We start from the raw sequence: 22,840 nt of genomic DNA, 5'->3' as shown, positions 1-22,840 counted from the left end.
GACTGTTACATGACTACTCCCTTAACTATTCCAAAGAAGGTCACAGTAAAGTTTGGGAGAAATCAACATAGCAATAATACAAGGAGATAAAAGTTTTATACTGGATCTGAAAAAAACATATGCCCAGCCAGAAAAATTCACCCAGGGCCTTTGCAGTTTGAACCTGCTACTGAGTGTAGACACACAGGTATTTTCCTATCTTAAATTCAGGATAGACATTAGTTACCCTCTCCAATCTTCTACTTCGGAACCACCAGCACAATCTGTATTTTCTGCGCCTCCCTTTTCCTTCCCCTCCAATAAGTTCTGATACACCACTTGTCCTGTCAGGTGCCCTCATGTGCATCATGCATAAATGCCTAACAAAGAACTCAGCCAAACCAAAGAGCAGACCTAAACATAAAAAGTAAGAACTACAGACAAGAAATTCAAGAATGCCATCTCATTAATAAGGTTAGGTAGGAAGTTCTTACTCCCTCCTTACTTACTGGAAAAAGTTCAAATACCAGTTACCTCTTTAAGTAATTACATAGGAGCAGGATCCCATAATCCACCCTCCACATTCAGTTCAAACCACAGAAGTCCCTCCCACTCATGTAATTATCTAAAGGAGAAACACTACCCAAATCCCCTTACATGTAAGCATAAAGACATGGTGAAAGTGAACTGTAGTTCCTTGATTTACAAAGCCTGACATCACCACCTGACTGTAGGCTGTGTAGAACACTCAGACTCCAGGGCTTTACTCACTCTCATGACACTGTGAGGGAAGCTACTCTAAACTTCCTGCAGAGGAATTTTGATTTCAATCTACTGTGAAAAGTTCTTTTCCTCCTTCACGCTTCTTGACAGCTATAAACAACAGCTCAAAGTTTGAGAATGTCACTTCTTACAACGGAAGAAGCAAACAGACTGTGGAAATTTGCTGTTGCCTGTTGTCCCAATTCTGCTGCTGCCAGGGGGAGGTGTCAGCATCCCGCCTCTGCTGAAAAAGTTTGTCTCTTTCATCTGCATTAAGGTTTACCAGTTCATTAACGAGGAATAATAAGAAAACCAGCCTGGACCAGAAAAATCTTCAGACCCAGCACTGCTCCATAGCCAACAAGCCTGGATTCTTGCCTTCAGAAGAGTGGCATGCACCAGGATGAGCTAATTCAGGAGCAAACACCTCACAAAGCAGAAGGGTAACTATAACAAAACTGAGAACATATATAATGAAACCTAACAAAGACAGAATAGTCACGGACGAGGCAGACAACTCTGTTACCAGGATTTCCCAGATGAGGGATCAACAGAAAAGAAATACAGTCCCCCTATATCAGCATTACATGCAATTACTCATATTAACTGAGGGAAAGCTAACCATTAGAGAGGGAAAAAAAATTTCAAGACCATTCTATGTAAGTCTGCTGACACTCAGAGAAAGGCCTGTACCCAGCGTACCAGCCTAAAACTGGGAGTGGAATCACTGGTAAAGCACACTTGCACCTTGGATTCGTCCCAGAAGGAACAGCCTTTTACAGCTTCAGCTCCACGGCTGTAACCTGGGTGCTGGCATGCAGGAACAGAGAAACCACAGGTTTGTACTGAGAAGTAACAGAGACAGCAGCCAGGTGGGGAAAGCAAGCAGGTGGGCTCCTGTTAAGTAGAATTTGAAACAGAAGCAAATTAAAGCATGGGGGTTTAACATATTTTTGTATTTAATTAACAGTGACAGTGATGCTGTATGTATTTTCTCATAGCATTATTTTTCTATCAAGGAGCCAGAATATAGATATTTTACGAAGCCAGCATAAAATACACTGAAAGAATATGAAATTTTGTTCCACTCAGAGCATAAAATACAGCAAAATATACAACTTCACTTTTGTATACCATAGTGATAATTTGCTTATAATAAGTTTTCAGTATTAAGCAACCTAGGTTACCTTAAGAAAAAGCAGCACAAGTATATGAAGAAAGGCTGAGAAAAAGCAGCACATTATGAAGAAGGGCTGAGAGTTGGGGCTGTTCAGCCTGAAGAAATGAAGGTTCTGAGGAGACCTGTTGTGGCCTTTCAATACTTACAATGGGCTTATAAGACAGACGTTTTACCACAGTCTGTAGTGATAGGACAAGGGTCATTTTTTTTATTTTTTTTTTTTAACTGAAAGAATAGGTTTACATTGGACATAAAGAAGAAATTCCTTATGATGAGCATAGTAAAACACTGGAACAGGTTTCCCATAGAAGCTGTGGATGCCCCATCCCTGGAAGTGTTCACAGGTAGGTTGGGCAGGCCTCAGAGCAACCTGGTGTAGTGGAAGGTGTCCTTGCCCATGGCAGGAAGGTCGGACTAACTAAGCTTTAAAGGTCCCTTCCAGCTGTCCTGGTTTTGGCCCAGATTGAGTTAACTTTCTTTTTAGTAGCTGGTACAGTGCTGTGTTTTGGATTTGGTGCGAAAATAATGTTGATAACATACTAATGTTTTTAGTTGTTACCAAGTAAAGTTTATACTAAGCCAAGGACTCTTCAGTTCCCTACGCCCTACCAGCAAGAAATCTGGATGGACACAAGAAATTGGGAGGGGACAGAGTCAGGACAGCTGACACAAACTAGCCAAAGGGATACTCCATACCATACAATATCACGTTCAGTATATAAAGCTGGGGGAAGAAGGAAGGGGAAGACATTTGGGGTTACAGTGTTTGTCTTCCCAGTAATGCAGAGAGAGCCCTGCTTTCCTGGAGATGGCTGAACACCTGCCTGCCGAGGGGAAGTGGTCAATGTATTCCTTGTTTTGCTTTGCTTGTGTGCACAGCTTCTGGCCTACCTATTAAACTGCCTTTATCTCAACCCATGAGTTTTCTCACTTTTCCGATTCTCTCCCCCATCCTGACGTGGCAGGGAAGGGAGTGAGCGCGCGGCTGTGTGGGGCTTAGTTGCTGGCCAGGGTTAAACCACGACACCAACCCAAACCATTCTGTGCTTCTATTTCCACATTGCTGAAAAATGCCAACTGACAGACCACAAAGAACAGCCTGGACTGATAAAGGTTCGTTCTGAGAATGTGTGATCCAGCGGCAAAAACATGAAACTGTTTCTTCTTTAAGCACAGCTGCAGTATTCACAAAAACAGCCACTCCTTTGGCTACTACAAAACACGACAAAAGAAACAAACGTAATTCACAGTCTGCCTGCAACAAGTACAGGACATTCTTATCCAAACTTCATTACAAAGAGTTTTGATGCAAAATATAGTATTTCAACCCACTTAAAATCAAACTGAGTCATCTGAGTAAATGTCTGGCTATGGCGCTTTTGAAAAATGAGAACAGTTGGGGCCATTCAAAATAAAGAATTGCAAACTGTCAATAAAGTCAAAATGTACCACAAATTCAACCAAAAAAAAAAAAAAAAGAAAACAACAACAAAAAAAAGACACATTCAGTTTGTTGAAGACAAGTTTTAGATACAAAATAATGAAGGTATTTTTTAACATGGCATGACTGTCAGCATGAAAAATAACAATGCTTTCACAGGTATACTCTGCAACAATTTATCATAATGTTCACTGAAATTAAATACTGAGGAAATTAAGTTTCTGGACTAACTCTAGAGAGCAAAGGAGAGTTCCCACCCTGGCAGGAGGCGCAGGAGCTCTCCACTGCTCTGGGGAGGAAAGGAAAGAGAGGGTGCTATGGGCCAGAGGCTCTGCCTGACAATTGCCTCCTGTATTGCACCAAACTCATAGAATTTTTCTGAAAAGCAAAACCACAGATGTTAAAAACCTGAGAATCAAATTGAAAGCTTGCTTTAGAATTGAGCAGCAGCGGAATAACACAATAAGCAAAATTTGTATAATCTATGCATATAAGATTTGTAGATTCACTTCTGTCAAAAACCATCCTGGTCAAATCCTACTTTTATTAACATTTATGTTAAGCTATCCTGAACTTTCTGTTCAACCCAACTGCTTGTCTTGGATACACCTTGAAGTCACATTCCAGTACTCCTGCTATCACACCCAACTAGACTAGTCTGCACCTGGTGACTGGAAAATCCTTCTGTACACAGAAAATACAAGTGATCAGTCTTCATAAATGTCAATATTACTGCTTAAAGAGACGAGATTTGAACATCGGTGGTGTTCTCTTACTAAAATATTACACCTTTGTTTAAAAAAAAAAGCAAATCATAGTCTTAAAATAAAGCAATTGTATTTAGCCTTACAGAGCTCTGTTAGTAGTCTTCTGAATTTAATAAGGAATAACTTCAGTTCATTTTTACATTATCAGTGAACAGTAAATGTTGCAATCAAATGAGCTGATCAAGGCTACATTAACGTTAACATAACACACAACATTGCAACAGGATTTATTCCAGCATAATGAAGTTGTGTACTTTTGCTCACTGGAAGTTCTGAAAATCTGATACAAGTTCCAGCTCTCTCCAACACTCAAAACCCCAAACCCCAGAAACCATTACAAGCCTCCTAAAGATCTGCTGCAACTTATCTACAAAATGCAATGGTACTCGGGTACAAAAGCTCAACAGGAGAAACAGACCCAGGGGAGACCAGCAGTAGTGGTGAGGTGGGTGACATTGTAATCAAAATCACATTTGGAAGCACGGGGAGGGCGAGGTCACAGTCAGCAAGGCTCAGCCCCTTGTACTTTCTCACATGAAGAGACAGCATTTTCTGCACGTAAAGATGATTGCGGCATCACCAGTGAAACAAATTCATATTTAAGTGATACGGGATGTGCATGACAGTATCTTCCTCAAATGGATAGCAACCATTTCATTCTACCAAATTTCAGTTCTTCTGTTTGAGAAAAAGAAAGCACATTAAAAAAAACCACAACCAAACAACTCACAAACAACCAAAGGAACCCAAAACAGCTGGTATAAAGCTAGAGATCCCTAATTTTTCAAGTTGACTTACCTGATCTGGAAAAAAAAAGGAATAAAACAACCTGATAGTTTTTACTGCTTTAGCAAATGCTTGCTGCTTTTGGGGTTTTTTTAATGGCTTCTATTTTTTTTCCCCTTCATTTTAAGTAAGATTAAGAGGTCCACTCAGAAGAAATACAGAAAAAGTAATACTTTTTTCCCATGGCTCTGCTGACCAAGGCAGCATAAGTAAGGATGCAATTTATTTATTGAATCCAGTTTTTCCAATGGATTAGTAAAACTCTTCTAAAGTTTCTCTGGGATGAAGGGGTTTATAACTACTCAACCCACTTCAGCTATTAGCAAAATACAAGACATCTTTGTTACATGTTTGTCCGCTAATGATGCTATCTACAACTAGGAAAAATATTAGACACTAATACTAGAAAAATTAAAAAATTGAAATCACATAATCAATTTTAGACAAGCATCAAGGCCCTTCAATTAGATGATGCATATGTCATGGATGACATTTTGGGAAACTTTTATTAAATCAAGCTGGCTTTGGTTTTTGCCCCTCCACTTAATACCTGACCACTGAGCCAAGAGTGCCTGACCCATGGCTGGCATAACCACCAAGTGCACAGTGTCACCTGCTGAGCCACCACCACCAGGCCTCACTGCAGCCCAAAGCACCCAGGTATCCATTCACTCAAACTGCCTGTATTTGTATTTGAAAGAAAATTCCATTTACTTTTAAATTTCACATAAGGGAAAGAAAAAAACAGTGAATCACAGTCAGTCAGTAGTTCAACTGCACAAAGACAGGATCATGCAATTAAAAAAAAAGTCAGGATTACATTTACGTGTAAAGTAAGACTTCTTGTAAAATGACAACACTCAATGAGCTTTGACATTTTAAGTAAAAAAAAAATCATGTTAAATGTGGTCACTAAAGCATGCAAGAAAACATTTAAAACAAAAAGTCATAGCAGACTGGAGACTTATGAAATACTTTTACTACAGCTCTTTGATATGGAGAATGGTATTTTTTTAATTAGTGTTGTACTCTAGAGAATGGTTTATTAAATCTAAACATACAGAGACTCTAACAGGCTCACAGCAACCTGCACAGTGTCACTGGGTAATTGTGTGTCACCTACTCCATTGTGGATGTGTTTTTCCTGGACAGCTTAGAACCTGTGAATGATTATATGACCATTAGAGAATTAAAAGCAATAACAGGGGAGGGAAAGCGGGCTTGACACAAAAGTGCCCTGAAATATAAATTACAATCCTTTTGCAGAACAGCGTGTCAAATAGTATCTACTTTAGAAATAAACCCACATTACCACTTTCAAGTGCCCTCCACATTACTAATGCTTATCTCCTGTACCATGCCAAGACTTTATTGGTTTTGCCCCCCCCTTCTTAACCCTTGTGAGTCCACTTCTGTCTTTAAACAGACTTTTCAGTTCCTGTATATATTTTTGTATGTAATTTCACAAAAATGTGACTATGTCAGAAAAATTTGCGTAGCAGTTTACAGTCACTTAATTTTTAATCAAGATCACATTTAAGTTTTATTAGGACAGAGATACCTGATCTTTCTTCATTTAAAAAAAAAAAAAAAAGGACACACATCTCAGTTGCATCCACACAGAATAAAATCCCTGGAAGACAGATGAGACTTCCAGTTGGGCAAGCCCTTAAAGCACTAATGAGGAGAACATACTACATACCCTGCTTCTTTAAAGCTCTTTTCCAAAGTGTTCCCTACTGCCTCTGTCTATGATGGGAAGTGGACTACACAAACCTTAGCTCTGACAACTCAGCAACAGAAGTATGTACAAACAGGCATACCAGCAACACACCATGCAAAGACTTTGATTTTTAGAACTAGAAAACCAGCAGTGGAAGCAACCATAACACTGACGATTCCTTCCATACTACCAGTGGAAGTATGGAAGTATGGAAGTGAAAAAACTACAAAACCACCTTATCAAACCTACACCTCCAGAGCTAGAGGAACGGGCATAATGAAGAGTCGTCAAAACTTCAAACTCAGGTGAACAGCACCACCATTTTAAAGTTGTCTCCACCAAAATCTACTGTAGTTTCAACATTATTCTAAACATCATCATCTGTGGAACACTGTTTCTCCATACTATAGAATCACATTTCTTTGTCTAAGTAAAAGCAAATGAAGATAACGAGGTTGCTCACCATTCACTGCCTCGGTGATGTTCTTCACTAGTCAAGTTCCAATTTTATGCAGATCTCAAGTAACAAGACAAAACAATTGTTCTTACAAAACTGAAATGTGCCATTGCAGAAATGTAACAACTGTCTGGGGCAGCCATATGTTCCCACACTGCTTTTCTTTTAGAATTTGGTTTGGCAGTTCCTTTGACTTCTGGTACAAAACAAATGGAAACACCACTTATCAAGAGACAGGCCAGCTGCTTTCCATCTTCAGGGTCCCAGATACATCCTTTTCCATGACCCACAAGCCTCCTGAATAGCTGCTTTACATCTTCACAGCCTCACATATATCCTTTTGCAAGACCCACAAGCCTCTTATGCTCACATAAAGTATTGACAACTGTAAAAAAAGAATACTTTTAATTAGTCTAGTCTCTCTTTCCGTTCACCCTCAGAAAGGACAGACCTTTAGTCCTCATTTCCCTCAGAGCAGCAGGAAGTACAGTACTCTTCCCGAAAGTATAATTCAAGACAACTGTTCAGTCAACACAAAGGGAGATAAAACTTATCAAATTAAGGTCCTTGTTGAATGTACTAAGATCAAACACTGTCTTCAGCCTTAATAAATCCGTTAACATCCATTCAACTTTTTAGTTTTAAAACATTCTATCTTTATTTCATACATGGAAGGTACTCAGCAGCACAATACCTACTGGCCATTTTCTACTAACTGGTTTTAATTAACAAAGAACTGATGCGTGTTTGTTGACAAGGAACACTTCTTACTTGTAAAAAGTGGAGAAAAAAGTATAGTTTGTAGGAAAAGCAGTAAATGTGTTGAAGATGACAGCTAAGAAGATCACTATCTCAGCACGTTATGTTCCTTGTGCGTCCAAGATCCAAAAGCCCTGTCTCTGGGCAGCAAATGCAGGACACGCACCATGCCTCCCTCCGCCTGCTCTCCCCAGTCATCCAGGGCCCTCACTAGCCAATTCTAGATGAGGCGGCCTGCTGAAAACAAACAAAAAGCTGCCCAAAACGAGTACTATTGTTTGTGGGCCATATGCAAGTCACTGTAAGTAGCCGTTCACAATTCTTCAAGTGTGTCTGTGCTAAATACCTGCTCAGAAGACTGGTAACATCCTACACGAAAGAGGGAGACCGTCACTACAAAAACAGTGACTGCAAGATCTGGTGTCTGATCTTGCAGCGGGCTAAGGGTCACAGCTCTTGGAAAAAAAGTAAAGAGATTATTCCAAGTAGCTGTGTTATAAATTTCAGAAAATAGGGATGTTCCCGCAGCATGAAGAGGATGAAATCTGTGCTTTAGTCAGCTGAGCTTTAATATTGATGGGAGAGGTTTATCAGCCATATGGTAGCAGGCTGATATACAGTGACTAATCCATTTTGAAATCCTAAGACAGAAAATAGCTTGCCCTTTTACAGGTGCCAAAAATAGACATAAAATGTGAAGCAACATCTTAAAAGGCTTTGCTTTATTGAAGTAATACAAAGAAGCCTGAAGTGTGGAGCGTGAAATTTCTTCCCTTCCAAAATTAATGGTCTTTTGAGAAAGGAAAAGAAATAATGTTCAAAGATGGCGTGAGGAGACAGCTTCAGGTGAACGCCTCCATACCTCTGTGCCCTTATAGAGGGTAACTGACAGGAGCCAGCAGCAGCTCAGCACACCACCCTCACCAAGTCCAGACCTTGGTGTACCTGTGGTAAACAGAGACCTGCCAAAGCACCAGCTGCACTGCTTCTCATCAACAGAGACACTATTCCCCTGCATACTACTTGTTTCACGTGGAGGGGAGTTACCATCTTTCAGCGACGTTGGGATGAATTAACATTAGCTAGAGAAACTGGGAAAAGGAAGAAGATTAATATATTGACTAGGAACAATTAGCAGCAGCACAAAGTTGTGTAGCAATATAGCTCTTCATGCAGTCTATTTTAAAGCACACAAAAAGAAAGGCACTAAGAGCCTAATCAATCCTCATTCATTAATCTGGCCTAGCACACCTACTCACAGAAGGATGATTCCATGTAGCCATGTATAACCATAGAAGAACTTCGGTTCCTGTCCTACCTCTACAGCAGAATTAATTAAAAGGCTTAAAAGGAAGATCAAAGCACAGGTTTCTTGAACAAAATTTTCCTACTTCAAATGTGTTTTCCTCTACAATATTTCAGATAAAGCCTACTATAATCATTAAAATAACTTACACTAAAACTGTAAGCAGTATTTACCTTCTTTAAAACTACTGAGAAGACAGATGTCACCATCTGCAATCAAGAGTTTGCTCAAGTCCAAAACCAGATTTGATAGAAACATAGAATTAAGTTGGAAAAGACCTTTAAGATCATCAAGTCCAATTGCTAACCTAACACTGCCAAGGCCACCACTAAACCATGGCCCTAACCACATCTATGCATTTTTTTAAACACTTCCAAGGATGGCGATTCCACCACTTCCCCGGGCAGCCTGTTCCAATGTTTCAACATCCTTTCAGTGAAGACATTTTCCATAATATCCTATCTAAAACTCTCCTAGCACAACTTGAGGCCATTTCCTCTTGTCCTATCATTTGTTATCTGGGAGAAGAGACCGACCCCACCTGCCTACAGCCTCCTTTCAGGCAGCTGTAGAGAGCGATAAGGTCTCCCCTCAGCCTCCTTCCCTCCAGGCTAAACAGCCCCAGTTCCCTCAGCTGCTGCTCATCAGACTTGTGCTCCAGACCCTTCCCCAGCTCCGCTGCCCTGCTCTGGACACGCTCCAGCACCTCAGCATCTTTCTTACAGCAAGGGGCCCAAAACTGAACACAGTATTTGAGGTGCTGCCAGGAGACTTCAACAGGAGAAGCCTCTTCCGCAGGCACAAAACGATTACTTTTTTCACTCTCTCAAGATAGCACATTCCAAATCCCTAAAGCTGACCCGGCCTTAAAGGTTAGCAGCTTGGTTCTTCCTCTATTCAAGTCAGAGCAACAAGAACAGGCACAAGGACATCTACTGGTTCTAAAGCCTTAGAGGGCTCAGTCACCAAAATAAACACTTCAGTCCACAGATGATAAACCATCTGAAACAGGAAACATGATGGATTTGATTTTATGTCGTTCAGTGCATTCACGTCAATTAAAACCACTGCAATATGAGAACGCTCTACATGTCCATCTTAAGCCATCAGCTGAATGGCAAGTGTAAGGTACCATCGTTAAACTGCACATGCAACTGTAACAAGATAGGAATTGTAAAACTTACACAAAAATATTAAATAATCACATATGCTTATCTACCCGATTAGCAAGAGAAGTGCCAGACTAAAGATAACGGCTATACACAATTACAGCCAACTAAATCTAATGGACAACAACTGCTGAAGAAACAGTATTTTTTTTTTATTTATTCAATAGCTTTTCATCCATCTTTTTTAAACAGAGATGTCACATATATTAAGCGGCTATTGAAATGAGTGGTTTAAATCATCTTACAGAGATTTTTAAAGTGATTTAAATCATTTATAGACTTTCAGCATCCATATGGAAAGAAATAATTTATTACATTAATATGCTATAGAGCAAGTTTAATTTGGGAAAGCAATATTGACCCACTGTATGAACTGTTCATCTTTGCCAAGTAAGGTTCATTTTACTATGGAACAGCACAGGTACTAAAAATCAGCTCCTGTAAAGGAACTTGTTTTCTCTTGAAAACAAGGGGGACTAGTAACAACAGAGGGGAAGAACATTTCTAATTAAGCCACAAGTATTTGCCCTCCACACCCAGATCCCAGGAGGCTGTCATAAAGCACACCACCACTATTTCCAATGACGTGGCAAACCATAACTAGTGAGCACATTTGTGTGACTTTGTAAATTCACATACGTAACACATCTGGCATATCTCAGAAAAAAAAAAAAAAAAAGGTCCTCCTTCCTGATACTTCAAACTATAACAAGTACTTCATTTGCTTTGTGATCCTTCTTATGTTTCAGTTATGCGACTTTGGTGTGAGGGCGAGGGATATAATTTAGCAATAGATTCATCATCCACATGAGGCATGTTTTGCAAATAAACCTGTCATTTACATTTGTAAGGTACAAGTCATCATAACACTCAGTTTCTCCCCACCTCCCAGGCTGGTAATAGGACAGTATGATTAAAGAATAAAGCCACTATTCATCATAATAATAGGAAGCTAACAATACCTATTTCCCAAAACCTGATTAGAGGAAAGCTGGGGCAGAATAGCAACCAACACACAAACCCAACTGGCCCTTGCAACTTGGGGAAGAGGTTTTTGGCTCAGCAGCAGCGGCAGGCCTCCAGCTGCACGCGCAGCTCCCAGGTGAAGCCCAGCTCAGCCAGCGAGGGGCCGCTGCTCCAGCACAGCCGGACAGGAAGGTCCCCACCTGTCTCCAGTTTCCCTTCCTAGGAAGCAAGACCTTCCCTTCCAGCGCTGCTTCTCGAGATATCTCCAACATCTCGAGGCACCTCTCTCACAAAGATTTACAAGAAAGTCTAGGAGGTAAAAGGCATGAATTTTAACACAGAATCCCACGAACACATGTAAATACAGCGCATACGGTAACACTTCTATAAAACAAACTTTTAGGCCACCCAAACTAAGCTATGGTTGTCCCCTCACACGCACCTACTTGGAAAGGAGGCGATACCCAGGGGAACAGGGCTCAGCCACCTGGAGAAAAAGGTACGCTTCGACGAACCAGCAAAAAAGCATGGGCACACACACACACCCCCCCGGGCAGCCGGGGCATTCCCAGCGTTGCGAACCGACTTCAGCTCCGAGGGAGTCCTCAACGCCACCGCGCTGCGGGCAGCGGGGACCCGGCCCGCCTCCGCCCCGGCCCCGGCGCGCAGCCGACCCGCACCCGTGGGCGTCGCCGCGGCCCCGGGCCGCCATCCCGCCTCCCCTCCGCGGCCTCGGCCCGGCCGCTGCACCTGTCCCGCCGCACCCCGGGAGGCGACAGCCGGCACCGGCCCCCGAACCCTCCGCGAACCGCGGCGGCCCCGGGGCGGGCACAGCCGCCCGCCCACCTTGGCAAGCGGCGGCCTGGGCAGCCTGAGGCACGGCCGCGCCCCCCCGCCCGGCCCAGCCGCCCCCCCCGCCCGGCCCAGCCGCCCCCCGCCCGGCCGCGGCCTGCAGGCGAGGCCGGCGACCGCCTCCCTGGCGCCCAGCGGGGCCTACCGCGCCACCTACCCGGGCTCTTGAGGTTGTACCGGGCCTCCATGGCAGCCGGCACCGCTCGCTCGCTCTCTCCCTCCGCAGCGTCTCCGGCAGCGGGGGCCGGGGCCGGAGGAGGAGAAAGGCCGGGCCCAGCCCAGCCCGCCTCCCCTCGCCTCGGGAAACTCCCCTGACGTGGCAGCGGCGGCAGCAGCCCCGCCGTGACCGCGGAGGGAGGCACCTGCCGCGCCGGCACCGCCCCCGGGGCCTCGTCGTCCCCGCCCCGCGGCCCGGCCCCGCGGGGTGGCCGGCGGCAGGGCCCGCCCAAGCCGGGCAGCGCCGGAGCAGGGAGCAGGCCGCGCAGCCGGGGCGGGCGGCGGGGGCGCGGCAGGGCCGGCCGGCGGGCGGGCAGTCCGTACGGCTGCGCTGCACAAGTGGGAATTCCCAGGCCGCCCTTCCTTCCCTGTGGCAGCGTGGGGGAAGCAGCTGGTCTCCAGCAGCGATAGCTGACGCCGGGCCCCGCAGCAGAGCGGCGGCTCCGGGCGCAGGGGCTGCGAGGCGATGCCGCAGTCTTTAGGCCGCGGCTCTGCCGTGGTGGCTGCGGCCGTGACGCTGCCCCCGCGCCCCCTCTCCCCTCAGGCTCCAACCGCAGCTGCCATGGGGTGAGGTGCCCCAAGACCTCTTGGCAAGAGCCGATTGTTTCGTAAACTGGGGGCTTAGACAAGGGGCTTCCGGGACCCCACAGATCCACCGACACCCCCCTAACCCCCCCCCCCCGAAAGACTTAACCATCCTCTCAAGACTTAGCAGCATCTTGTTTGTTGGTTTTCAGGATCGCAAAAGACTGAAATGGTGTCATGACACCAACGATCGATCGTTAATTTAGGCAAGAATTAACTAGCAGGAGCTTGACTTGATGAGGAAATCACTCCATGCCGCAATGCCAGAGGAGTATTTGTTTGCACCTACAACTTTGGTTTCTCTCCCACCTGGTTACAGCCACAGTACACTTGGGATAGCACTTTTAAAAATTTATATTTAAGGAAATACATAAATTAAAGTGGTTATAATCTCTGCAGTCACTTTCCCTTTAATTCAGTACAAGCTGTAAAACAGAAACATCTCAGCTTTTATGTGCTTGTCTTCAATAGCATAAGCTTGAAACTCATGGCTCTAGTTCATGATTTGTCCTTAATTTCACCCATGTTTCTCTAACATTCTTTTAAATCATCTTTACAAAAATAGTTTTTTCATGTTTTGATGTCTTAGTTGTCTTTTCTTTGAACAGCAATGGAGTGCAGTTGTAAACAAAAACATTTGAGTTTTTCACCTCCTCATGTTCTCAGAATTGCAAAACAAGGTGTTACTCTTCGCTTACCTGTTCTGTTGCACAGTAATGCGGGGGAAACAGCAATAAATCAATAAAGCAACTTTACTCCACCCTAACAAGTAGCTGAATTTTCAAAGGGGCAACGTGATGTTCCTTTTTACAGGACAAAGCACTACAAATAATGTAAAGTACAGATAATTATATATAGCAGAAAGGAAGGGATAGCATCAGACCTTGGGGTTCCCTCTTACACCAAAAGCACCCCAGGGTACATTTGATGGCCAGAAACTCTTGAGGACATCTCAGCATTTCTGGCTAAAAATGGCTGATCTGACTGCTGGAGATGGTGAGCTGCAGGCACTGGTTGTCGTGCTTACAAACTGTTTTGGTTGTTCTTAGCAGGTATGTCCCACCTTTCCTCATTTGCCAGAGCCATCTTGCTGTGTGGTAGGAGAAGGCCTCTGGGACCATCTGTGACTACACCTTGCCTTTCCCCAACGTAGGACAGCAGTATTTTGCATTTGAAAATCTGAATTTCCATGTAAAAAGTTCTGAGATCTATTTTGATCAAAGATAATTTTTTAAATGGTATTATAATATGAATAATGGCATGAATCAAGAAGTGATAGTTATCATGAACTACTTAAGAGTAATGCGGAGTTTGGCTTTCCCTTCTGGGCTCTGGCTTTTGACCCTGACCACACTTACAAGGTCATTTTATATAGTTCAAGGAGGAAGCACCTGCTGTTAACATGCAACTTGGGCTTTTAGCTAAAAAGAGAAATACACAGGCACTGTAACTACATGACAGCTAAGCACTATTGAAAATAAGCTGAATAGACCTAAATTTTAAGTAACAGAAATTCACTGATAGGATGTATACATTGTCCCTATTTAAGCAAGCTACGTTGTGGCCTGGCTGGGTGCTGGGGCAATCGCCACGTGAAATTGTGCAGAGCTAGCAATACAAGACCGCTTTCATTTTGAGATGTATTATTAGTTAAAAATCAGAGCTGCAGGAGGTGAATGCTGCCAGATGAAACTGCTGATTCCTGTGAGGTAGTCAGCATATGAGGAGAAATCTGGGGATTAATTCCCAGCCCCTCATGGCAGCAGCTGCTTGGGGCAGACAAGGAGCAGGGACAGCACCGATCTTGCACAGTCAGCGTTACACGTCCCCACCAGCAGCCTCCCTCCTCTTCCTGCCTCTGATCAAAAATGCCCTTTGGATTTGTGTTTTCATCTGCCTTTTGTTTAGACTTTTGCACAGAGAAGCCATTTTGTGCTAGAACTTGTGAGTTTTTTACAATTAACAGCCAAATATAGTAGCAAAATTGCATTCAAATCCTACATGCTGGCAGCACTTCAGGTAGCTTGTGTATCCTGTCATATGATCTAACTTGCTGAAAAAATAAACATGCTCAGCTGAATCATATAGAAACTGAAAGTTTGCCTGAACACTGCTGCAACAAAGATTTTATTTAATACCATGCTGAATTCTTGCAGAAAGATTTCATGCAACTTCACCAAATTGGTTGTAGAACAGCAAGAATCAGTTTTGACAGCTCAAAATACTAAAAAATTGAGTGGCTTTAGTAAATGTTTTACATTGAAGTAAGGCTTCAGTTTGACAAAAAAAAAAAATCTGCAATAATTTCTAACTATTTTTATTTGATTTTTGGTTTCCAGGAAGATGGTTTTGCTCATGTTTGTATAGTTTGGTGAAGCTGTGGTATACTGAATTTTATTTTTTATTTTTTTATGAAAACAGAGGCTCCAATACAGCCACCTAGCTTCAAACTGATGAAGCATATAGGCCCCTCTGTTGCAAAAAAATATTACATCTTAATTAATGACAATCATAAGGTTTGATAAAATGAATAATTCTTCAATTGCAGCCATTTCTACTGGGCAAAAAAGGCCAAATCAGAGTAAGCATATGGGCAGAATTCCACTGGACAATTGCAAACTAGGGGTACATATTTCTGAGCTGATTACCAGAGGCTCACTTTATAGCTAATGGAGAAAACCAGGAGCAGAGTTCATCTTGCCTCAAATAGATGTTAGCTGTAGATCCAACAAATCATGCTTTCAGAGTTCCTGGATTTCTCCATTAGTTGCAAATGGAGATTAGGCTAAGTCATCTCTGTTCAAGACCATCCTAGTTAGGTATTTTCATATGTGTGTACGTACAGCTGCATCTGATATATCTATAACTGATACAAATGTATAGTGCATTTCCCCTCACTTGGAAAGAATTACAAACATTTCACTCGATAGACCCTCTTATTTTTAACAGTAGGACTCTACTCTTGATGAACTGACTTTAAAAGTCTGAGAGGAGAGCTCAGCAGGTAGGAATGGGAATCATGGAGTTCAGCATGCGGAGCTGGGGGGATGGACACCAAGAAGCCCCTAGCAGAAGCCCCCGAAGAGGGAGTTACTCCTGAAACCTCCCCTTTCTCTGGGCAGCAGGACACCTGTGTGACACAGGCGTTCGGGTTTTGTACTTGGGTCTGATGTATCAGTGCATATTCTTGCAGATCTCAGGGATTTAGGCTATGTGATGTGACGTTGAACTATTGTTCATTTCTCTGTGCAGGTCATATAATTGTGTGAGGTAAGGTACGTTTCAGCAGTGTATACTGTATGTTAAGTGCTCACCTAAAGTCAGTTCATTGGGGTTTGTATGCTTTGTAGGCTGTCTCGTCAACTGAGTTACAAATTATTTCTTCTAGAGTTTTGAGATCACACAAGCTTACGAAAATACAATAATTATTTGCACAAAGCATCCACACCCTGCTTTCATAATTCACAAAATGTAGAGCAGTTTGCTTCATTTATAATGCTATTCTGTCAATACAGTTGACTGCAGAATTAAACTCTAATGGAATTAAAGAATCTAATATTAATATACCTATATTATGAGTGGGAACAGATATGACTCATTTGGAAGAGAAATCATTATTGCGCTCATTGGTGACTAATACAGTCTCAGCTTTTAAAATCCTTTATGTGAATTCAGACCTGGTAAATCTGGATTCAACAAGTGCACCTCCTCCTCACCGATAAAAACAAGCACGGCATTGTGTAACCAATGCCCTGTAGCAATTGCACAGATGCATGGTGCTTCTCAGGAAAGTGATTATTGTCTTTTCTTCAAGCTTAGTTCTAAAGCAACCATCTCACAAAACAGGCGGCTTTGCCAGCTGACTTTTAATTAGCATTATTTCAGAAACAGAAGAGAGAATGAAAGAAGTTACCAGATTGGTGTAACTGCCCAAGCAAGCAAGTGCCTGATCTGGAACATCAGTGCAGTTTCTGGAACATCTTGCAGTAGTCCACACTGTGTGAAGTCAAAATAAAGGCACTTATTTATCACCCCATATTTATCACCTTTTTTTTCCCCCCTGAAGAATGGGAAGAGTCATGCCAGTCACTTGACTCACACCCTTCTGGCCTCATTGTTGTAATAGTTCAGATGGTTTCTAGTTCAGAAGAAACATGCAAAGAAAGGCACAAATCAAAGTTGCTGTTCATGACTCTGGTTCCCTGATCTAGTTACTCTGTGTTAGTAACTACAGATAACGACAGAAACTTTCTCTGATGCATATTCTTTACCATGCAAACTGCAGAGAGCACTAGATGGTTGGCGAGTAGCTGTGAACTCCTCATTAAAAATTATTTTGCTCCTGTGCCACTATTCTGGGAGAAAATACCAGGCATAGACTTTGACTCATGCAGCCAGTTTTTCATGATCCTCACTCTCCAGAGCTTCAGGCCCCAGATTTTCTTCATGCCACTTTTTCCTTATGTGAGTTGCTCCTCATGCCCCTTCACTTTAACTTACTCCCATAAGCTTCCTTCTGGGAAGGTAGCATCTGTCTTCACAATTACACAGCAGCTAGAGGGAATGCCGTCAGGATTACATCTGTTGGACTGCCATCAAGCAGTCTTTCCACCCCATCCATTCCGAAAACATTACTCACAACTTTAATGTGAACTTGTGGGTACCTGCTTGATACAGCTCCTACTGACTCAGCAATGGGAATAAAGGATTTATGAGCAGGCTTTTAGTTTAAAGCTCCTCAAAAAGTGTTTTACAATCCGTGTAAGGATGATTACAGATTACTGTGTCATTAATCAAGACATACTGAGTTATCAGGTGTCTCCACCAGCCTCCTGCAGATATCTGGGACACCCAGGAGTTTCTCAGATGGTTGGTGGAAAACTAGGGCTTGACTCAACTGCACACATATAAGCATCTGATGCCATATGAGGTATCCTAAGGTACGCCAGATACCCATACAGAGCAGAAGGGTATGATACGGGATACTGGTGCCATTCCGAACAAAGCAGTAGGTGAAGGGCACGTGGAGTGCCTAGAGCACCTTCAACGACACGAGGGACCCATGGGGGCAACTGGACTAAGCCCCTAATCACAGGTCAGGGGAGCCCAGAGAGTGGCTCTGATGACCACTGTACCCACCCTCTGGCAAACTGCACTGCTCTCTGGGCTCCAGCCACCTGTATTAACCCAACCTCCACTGCCTGGCAGCAAGTCACCACCTCTGCAGTTTCAGCTGCTTGAGCTCCACAGCCCAGCCCCGCAGCCTGGGTTCGGCACTCTCAAGGGATCGCTACGCCATGAGGAAGGGCTGCACAGCAGAGCCAGGCAAGATAAGGCAGAACTAGAGATGGAGGGAGGGTTGTTGAGATGCGGTCCAGGAGAAACAGACCAATGTGCAAAGGTGTAAAATGCTGGAAGGAAAAAGCAGAGTCAAGAAAATGGCAGTTTGGTGACACTGGCCAGTCAAGACTCATCTGGTGTCTTGCAGAGGGATGTGAGCATGTTAACGCTAAGTCTAGTAGCCTACTAGTCATAGCTACCTGTATTAACCAATGAATTACTTTACAGTCCTAAATTGTGTGTACCTGCTTGCAGGCTTTTTTGCAGGTGGTGAAAGGTGTCTAGCAAAGTGACTCACAGCGGTGCAGACTGGCAGGGGACGCAGGCTGCAGAGGAATTTTGTTATTCTGAAAGATAGGTAACAAAAGCTGAAAGCCATTGTGCAATCTGGTGTTAAGTATTCAAATCAGAAACTTACAGCTTGAATTTTATGGGGACTATTAATGGTAGCAATATAAAGAGGGGAGAGAAGTGAATGAATGTCTTCCATCCTGAAGAACTTTTAAGGATGCAGTCAGTTCATGGAGCAGGAAGCTTTCATGGGAGAGGGTGCACTGAGAAAAGCAGGAAAGGCATCTAAAATCCATCAAGAGGACACTCCATTTAAAACCAGTACTTAAGCTTCTGCATAACGGGCTTTATGAAGAATTGCAGAACTTGGAATGACAACTGCTGCTTTATAGATAGAAAATGTGGGATTGAAATATGAAATGAAACTGCTGAAGGAACAGGACTGGAAACAGTGCTGAGCAAGGGGAACAGCACTGGTGGGAGCGAGTTGATTCGTGTGCCTCTGCTGCAGAGCTTGCATTCAGCATTTAGGATGTGAGACCAGACAGCACAATGAATGGCGTAACAGCAGCGAAAAGGAGTTCAAGCAGCTGCAAAGGGAGTATTGAAAGAGAAGCAATTTGTGGATCAGATCATTTGGCTCACCAGACTCAGTCTTTGGAAAGGGCACTGCAGAAAAGCAGAATATGGTTCCCCTTCTCAGTGCAGGTTTTAGAGACAAAAATGTTGGCCCCTGGGACCTTTTGATTTGGCTCCACTGGATTTCCCAGAAGGCACACCCCTCTTCTCTCGGTATACTGCTCTGCGAAGGCAGTTGAAATAGATTGTTTCCCACAGCTCAGATGGCTCTGGCCATTATCAAAGTAGCCCCCAAACTGATATGGATACACATGAACAATAAGAAAATTCAATCAATATTCAATCAAATTCTGACTTAACCTCAGAACAAGTAGGAATTGTATCACAGGTGTCAGGTCCCTGGAATGATACCACTGCAAAATGGGTGGCGAGGCTTCTGGAAACCCTAGGAGTTCTGGTTAAAGATTTTAACTTTATTGCTAAGGATATCCACCACTCCATCCAATTAGGCAGCTTTACCAGCAGCATTAGAGGAACTCCAGCTGCAAAAAGGTACTTGCAGCATTGGGTGTGAAGGAATCTGAAAGCATTACTGGCTCCCCACCTGCTGGATGGTTGTTTTATCTGGAATAACAGAAAGCTGAGGACGGACGTGGGCAGCATTTAGCAAGGCAGCACACACTAAGTACAAGAGCCGGGGTTTGTATGGCAAGGAGCAAGGAGGCAGCTCCGTTAGGAGGACCAAGAACGTAAACTTGCAGCGATGAATGGATTGCTACTAGCTGAGCAGACACCTGCCTGACATACAAACACCTAAATGCAAACATGAGTTCATCTGGGTCAGAAACTCAAGAGTGTTGGTGAGAACATGAGCTAAGACCATAGCATTCCCTGATGCTAGCAATCTCCAGGAAGTGACATGATCACCACAACTTATACCCCTTTTTATCGACAAGCTGAGGTTCCTCTTGGACATAGTCAGGCTATTTGCTATCCCTGCACTCAGCAGAGGCTCCACAACATTGCTGCTCTCTTGCTTTAGAAATCCATTTCTGATTTCCAGTGTGAACACGTTCACGCCTGGTTTATACTTACATTTGTACTGACACTATCCTTTACTTCAGCAGAGTCCAGAATGGCTTTTAGTTCACACTGAGTGGGGGTAAAAACCTATATAAGAAGGGAAAATCCTGCTATAACAGTGAAGTCAGCTGATATTGTCCTGCAACTCCCTGCCTACTACATGGGCCTTTGAGGACCACACGGTGCAACTGATCTCACGCAGACCACCTCCACATGGTTCAATGTACATGCATGCAGCCTGTTGTGATAAGTGCATCATCTTTTCCTGGCCTGCATTTTGTGAAAGAAGGCAGCTTCGAATGGACTGTCAAATGTTCTGGCCTGCACACTAGGCCACTGTGGGTTTTTTGTCTCTCACGTTTGCACTCATTTGTGAGGTGATTTGTGAGGATCCCAACCCTCCACAATTTAGGCTAATGCAGGTTTAGTTACTGGTTTGGTGTTTTGTTTGGGTTTTTTGTTGTTGCTGGTTGTTTTTTGGTTTTTGGATTTGGTTTTTGGGTTTTTTTCAGAAAGGATATCAATAGTTTTTTCTCTACCTTCTGGTACTCAGCAGTTCTGCAATAAATAATCATTCCTTCTCATCATGGCTTCTGGTATTATTAAGGAAAAGATTCAGTAGATCATATCCTCTGATAGTCTCCTGAAAATCTTTTACCTTATTAAAAATGTTAGTTTAGTCCAAGAGACATTATGACAGACTGCTGCATTAGATCTATTTTTTCCCTGGACATATCTATCCATATGAATGTTATCTTGTAAAATATGTTCCAGAGATGATGAAGAAATGTTTAGAATCTGACTGCCAGCATGAACTGTAACTTGAATATGAACATGTATTTTATGGTGTGCATACATACCAAGCTACAGCATAAATATGTTGAATAATTTTTAAGGATGTTAGTAGCATGTAATGGATTTTATACAATTCAGCTATTTTTGTACTTAGTATTTTTTCAGTAGCTTTCTTCCCCAAGACCTAGCCTGTAGCTCATAATGCCTATAAGCCAAAGAGAAAATAGACTGGCAGGAACCAAGGAAACTGGGTATCTGACCTGTTCATGACAAAACACCTACACAGAGACAGCAAAATGAGAAAGTTAACACAGAAGATACCAAGGCAAAAGCAAAATGAAAAGGAACAGTCTGTTAGATTCTTTTTAAAATGTAGCCATTAGAAGAGATGTACATGAGCTAATGTGCAGATATCAATACAGTGGGAAATCAAGTGGGATGTCAACCATATGCACCATATCAGAGGAGCCCAACAGTTTCCCAACCAAGCTTATTTCTCATTTTCCACACAGCTGAAGTGGGTGAAATTGAGGTGTTTGTTGGTAATTGAGTAAATTCATATGTGTCTATCAATAAATATTTAGAATCTGAATACGAAATTTTGGTGTTAATGATCAGATTTCCCCATTGAAAAGGACAAAAATAAAGCCGCGGCAACAAAGATCACTATGTAATAACATCGTGCACATCATTCTGCACAAAAATGGAAAAAGCTCAATGTTCAATTTAAGAAAAAAATATTCTGCAATGACTATTGCAAATGACAGGGACAGTAAACATGTCATTAAAGCAAACAGTTGCTACTGTATATAAAGACCTGTTTAGGGTGATTTTCTTTAATTCTTCAACTTAATCTGATGATACATATAAAAATGGCTGGAGTTTTTAGGTTCTTTAAAATTTATTTTAAAAATCACTGCAGTACTTTCACAGAATTAACTCCCTTAGTATAAAACTTTATCACAGGAGTGCAATTTCACATGCAAGAAAACCCAGAATTTTTCTTTTAATGAGAAAAAAATAATTGTTCCATCACAAAACATGCGGCTTCAAATGATCCATTTGAATTATACTTTATCAGAGTAGTTTGCTCCTGTCAATCACACTTCCACGCTAACGCATAGCATGTCTGTAATCACAGAATTTTAGAAAGACATTCCAGCACTGTAACATTTTAATATCCATGTTCCAGTGCATGCTTAAGGATGCATTTTAACTCTTCAAAGAATCCATTAAGTACTCCAGGCCGCTGCCTATTGAATTGCTTACAAAGATTTCCTCAACTACAGCAAGTTGCTGGAACCAATCTTTTACAGTTACACAGCTCCTGACTTTAAAGTGTCTATGGGATGCTAAATTGATTTAGGTTTATTCTAAACCAGTGTTTTAAAGAGACATGGCTTGTTCAATAATGGTCCCTATTGTGTGTAGGCAACTCCAATGATACATAAAAATGGAGACTCACAGATCAGGCATTTTGGAAATACTGCACTATTTGGAAAGTGATTACTTCTTGCACAATTTCTAATTTTAAAAATGGTACCTCAACACTGCCTTGTCAGAAGTGGCTCTTGTAGCATATGGGGTATTACCCTTTAAAGTAAAGCCTAGGATCTCAATAAAATCTAAAAGAAAAAGAAAGATTTGAAATACAGAAACTTTGCATTTGCATTGAAACCACAACTGAATTTAGACTTGCTAACCACAGGTTAAACCCCTCCTTATTCAACACTGGGGGCTCTTAACTCACTGATAGACATGTAGCATTATGCCTTACCTTGGCTAAGGGAAAACTTTCACATTT

General features: G+C 42.6%; 1 protein-coding gene across 3 annotated transcripts in view; it reads right to left on the bottom strand.

Moving 5' to 3' along the window:
- Window positions 1-18,615, bottom strand: part of UBE2J1 (ubiquitin conjugating enzyme E2 J1) — a 38,565-nt gene extending 19,950 nt beyond the window's left edge. Inside the window, exons 1-2 of one of the 3 annotated variants that reach the window (XM_056343620.1) lie at window positions 18,534-18,615; window positions 16,862-16,944 (exon numbers count right to left, since the gene is read on the bottom strand). Coding sequence is in view for 1 of the 3 variants with exons in the window: in XM_056343619.1 (XP_056199594.1) it covers window positions 12,305-12,335 (31 nt within the window). In the remaining 2 variants the exon portion in view is untranslated. Of the gene's footprint in view, window positions 1-7,101; window positions 7,481-12,304; window positions 12,502-16,861; window positions 16,945-18,533 lie in introns of those variants that run through there. The other 2 variants (XM_056343621.1, XM_056343619.1) reach the window with 2 other exon arrangements.
- Between the last annotated feature and the right edge of the window lie 4,225 nt (window positions 18,616-22,840).

Source organism: Falco biarmicus, chromosome 6 (genome assembly GCF_023638135.1).
Source record: "Falco biarmicus isolate bFalBia1 chromosome 6, bFalBia1.pri, whole genome shotgun sequence".
Lineage (NCBI taxonomy): Eukaryota > Metazoa > Chordata > Aves > Falconiformes > Falconidae > Falco > Falco biarmicus.
Note: the sequence above shows the minus strand (reverse complement) of the source record. Positions and strands in the feature narration are given on the sequence as shown.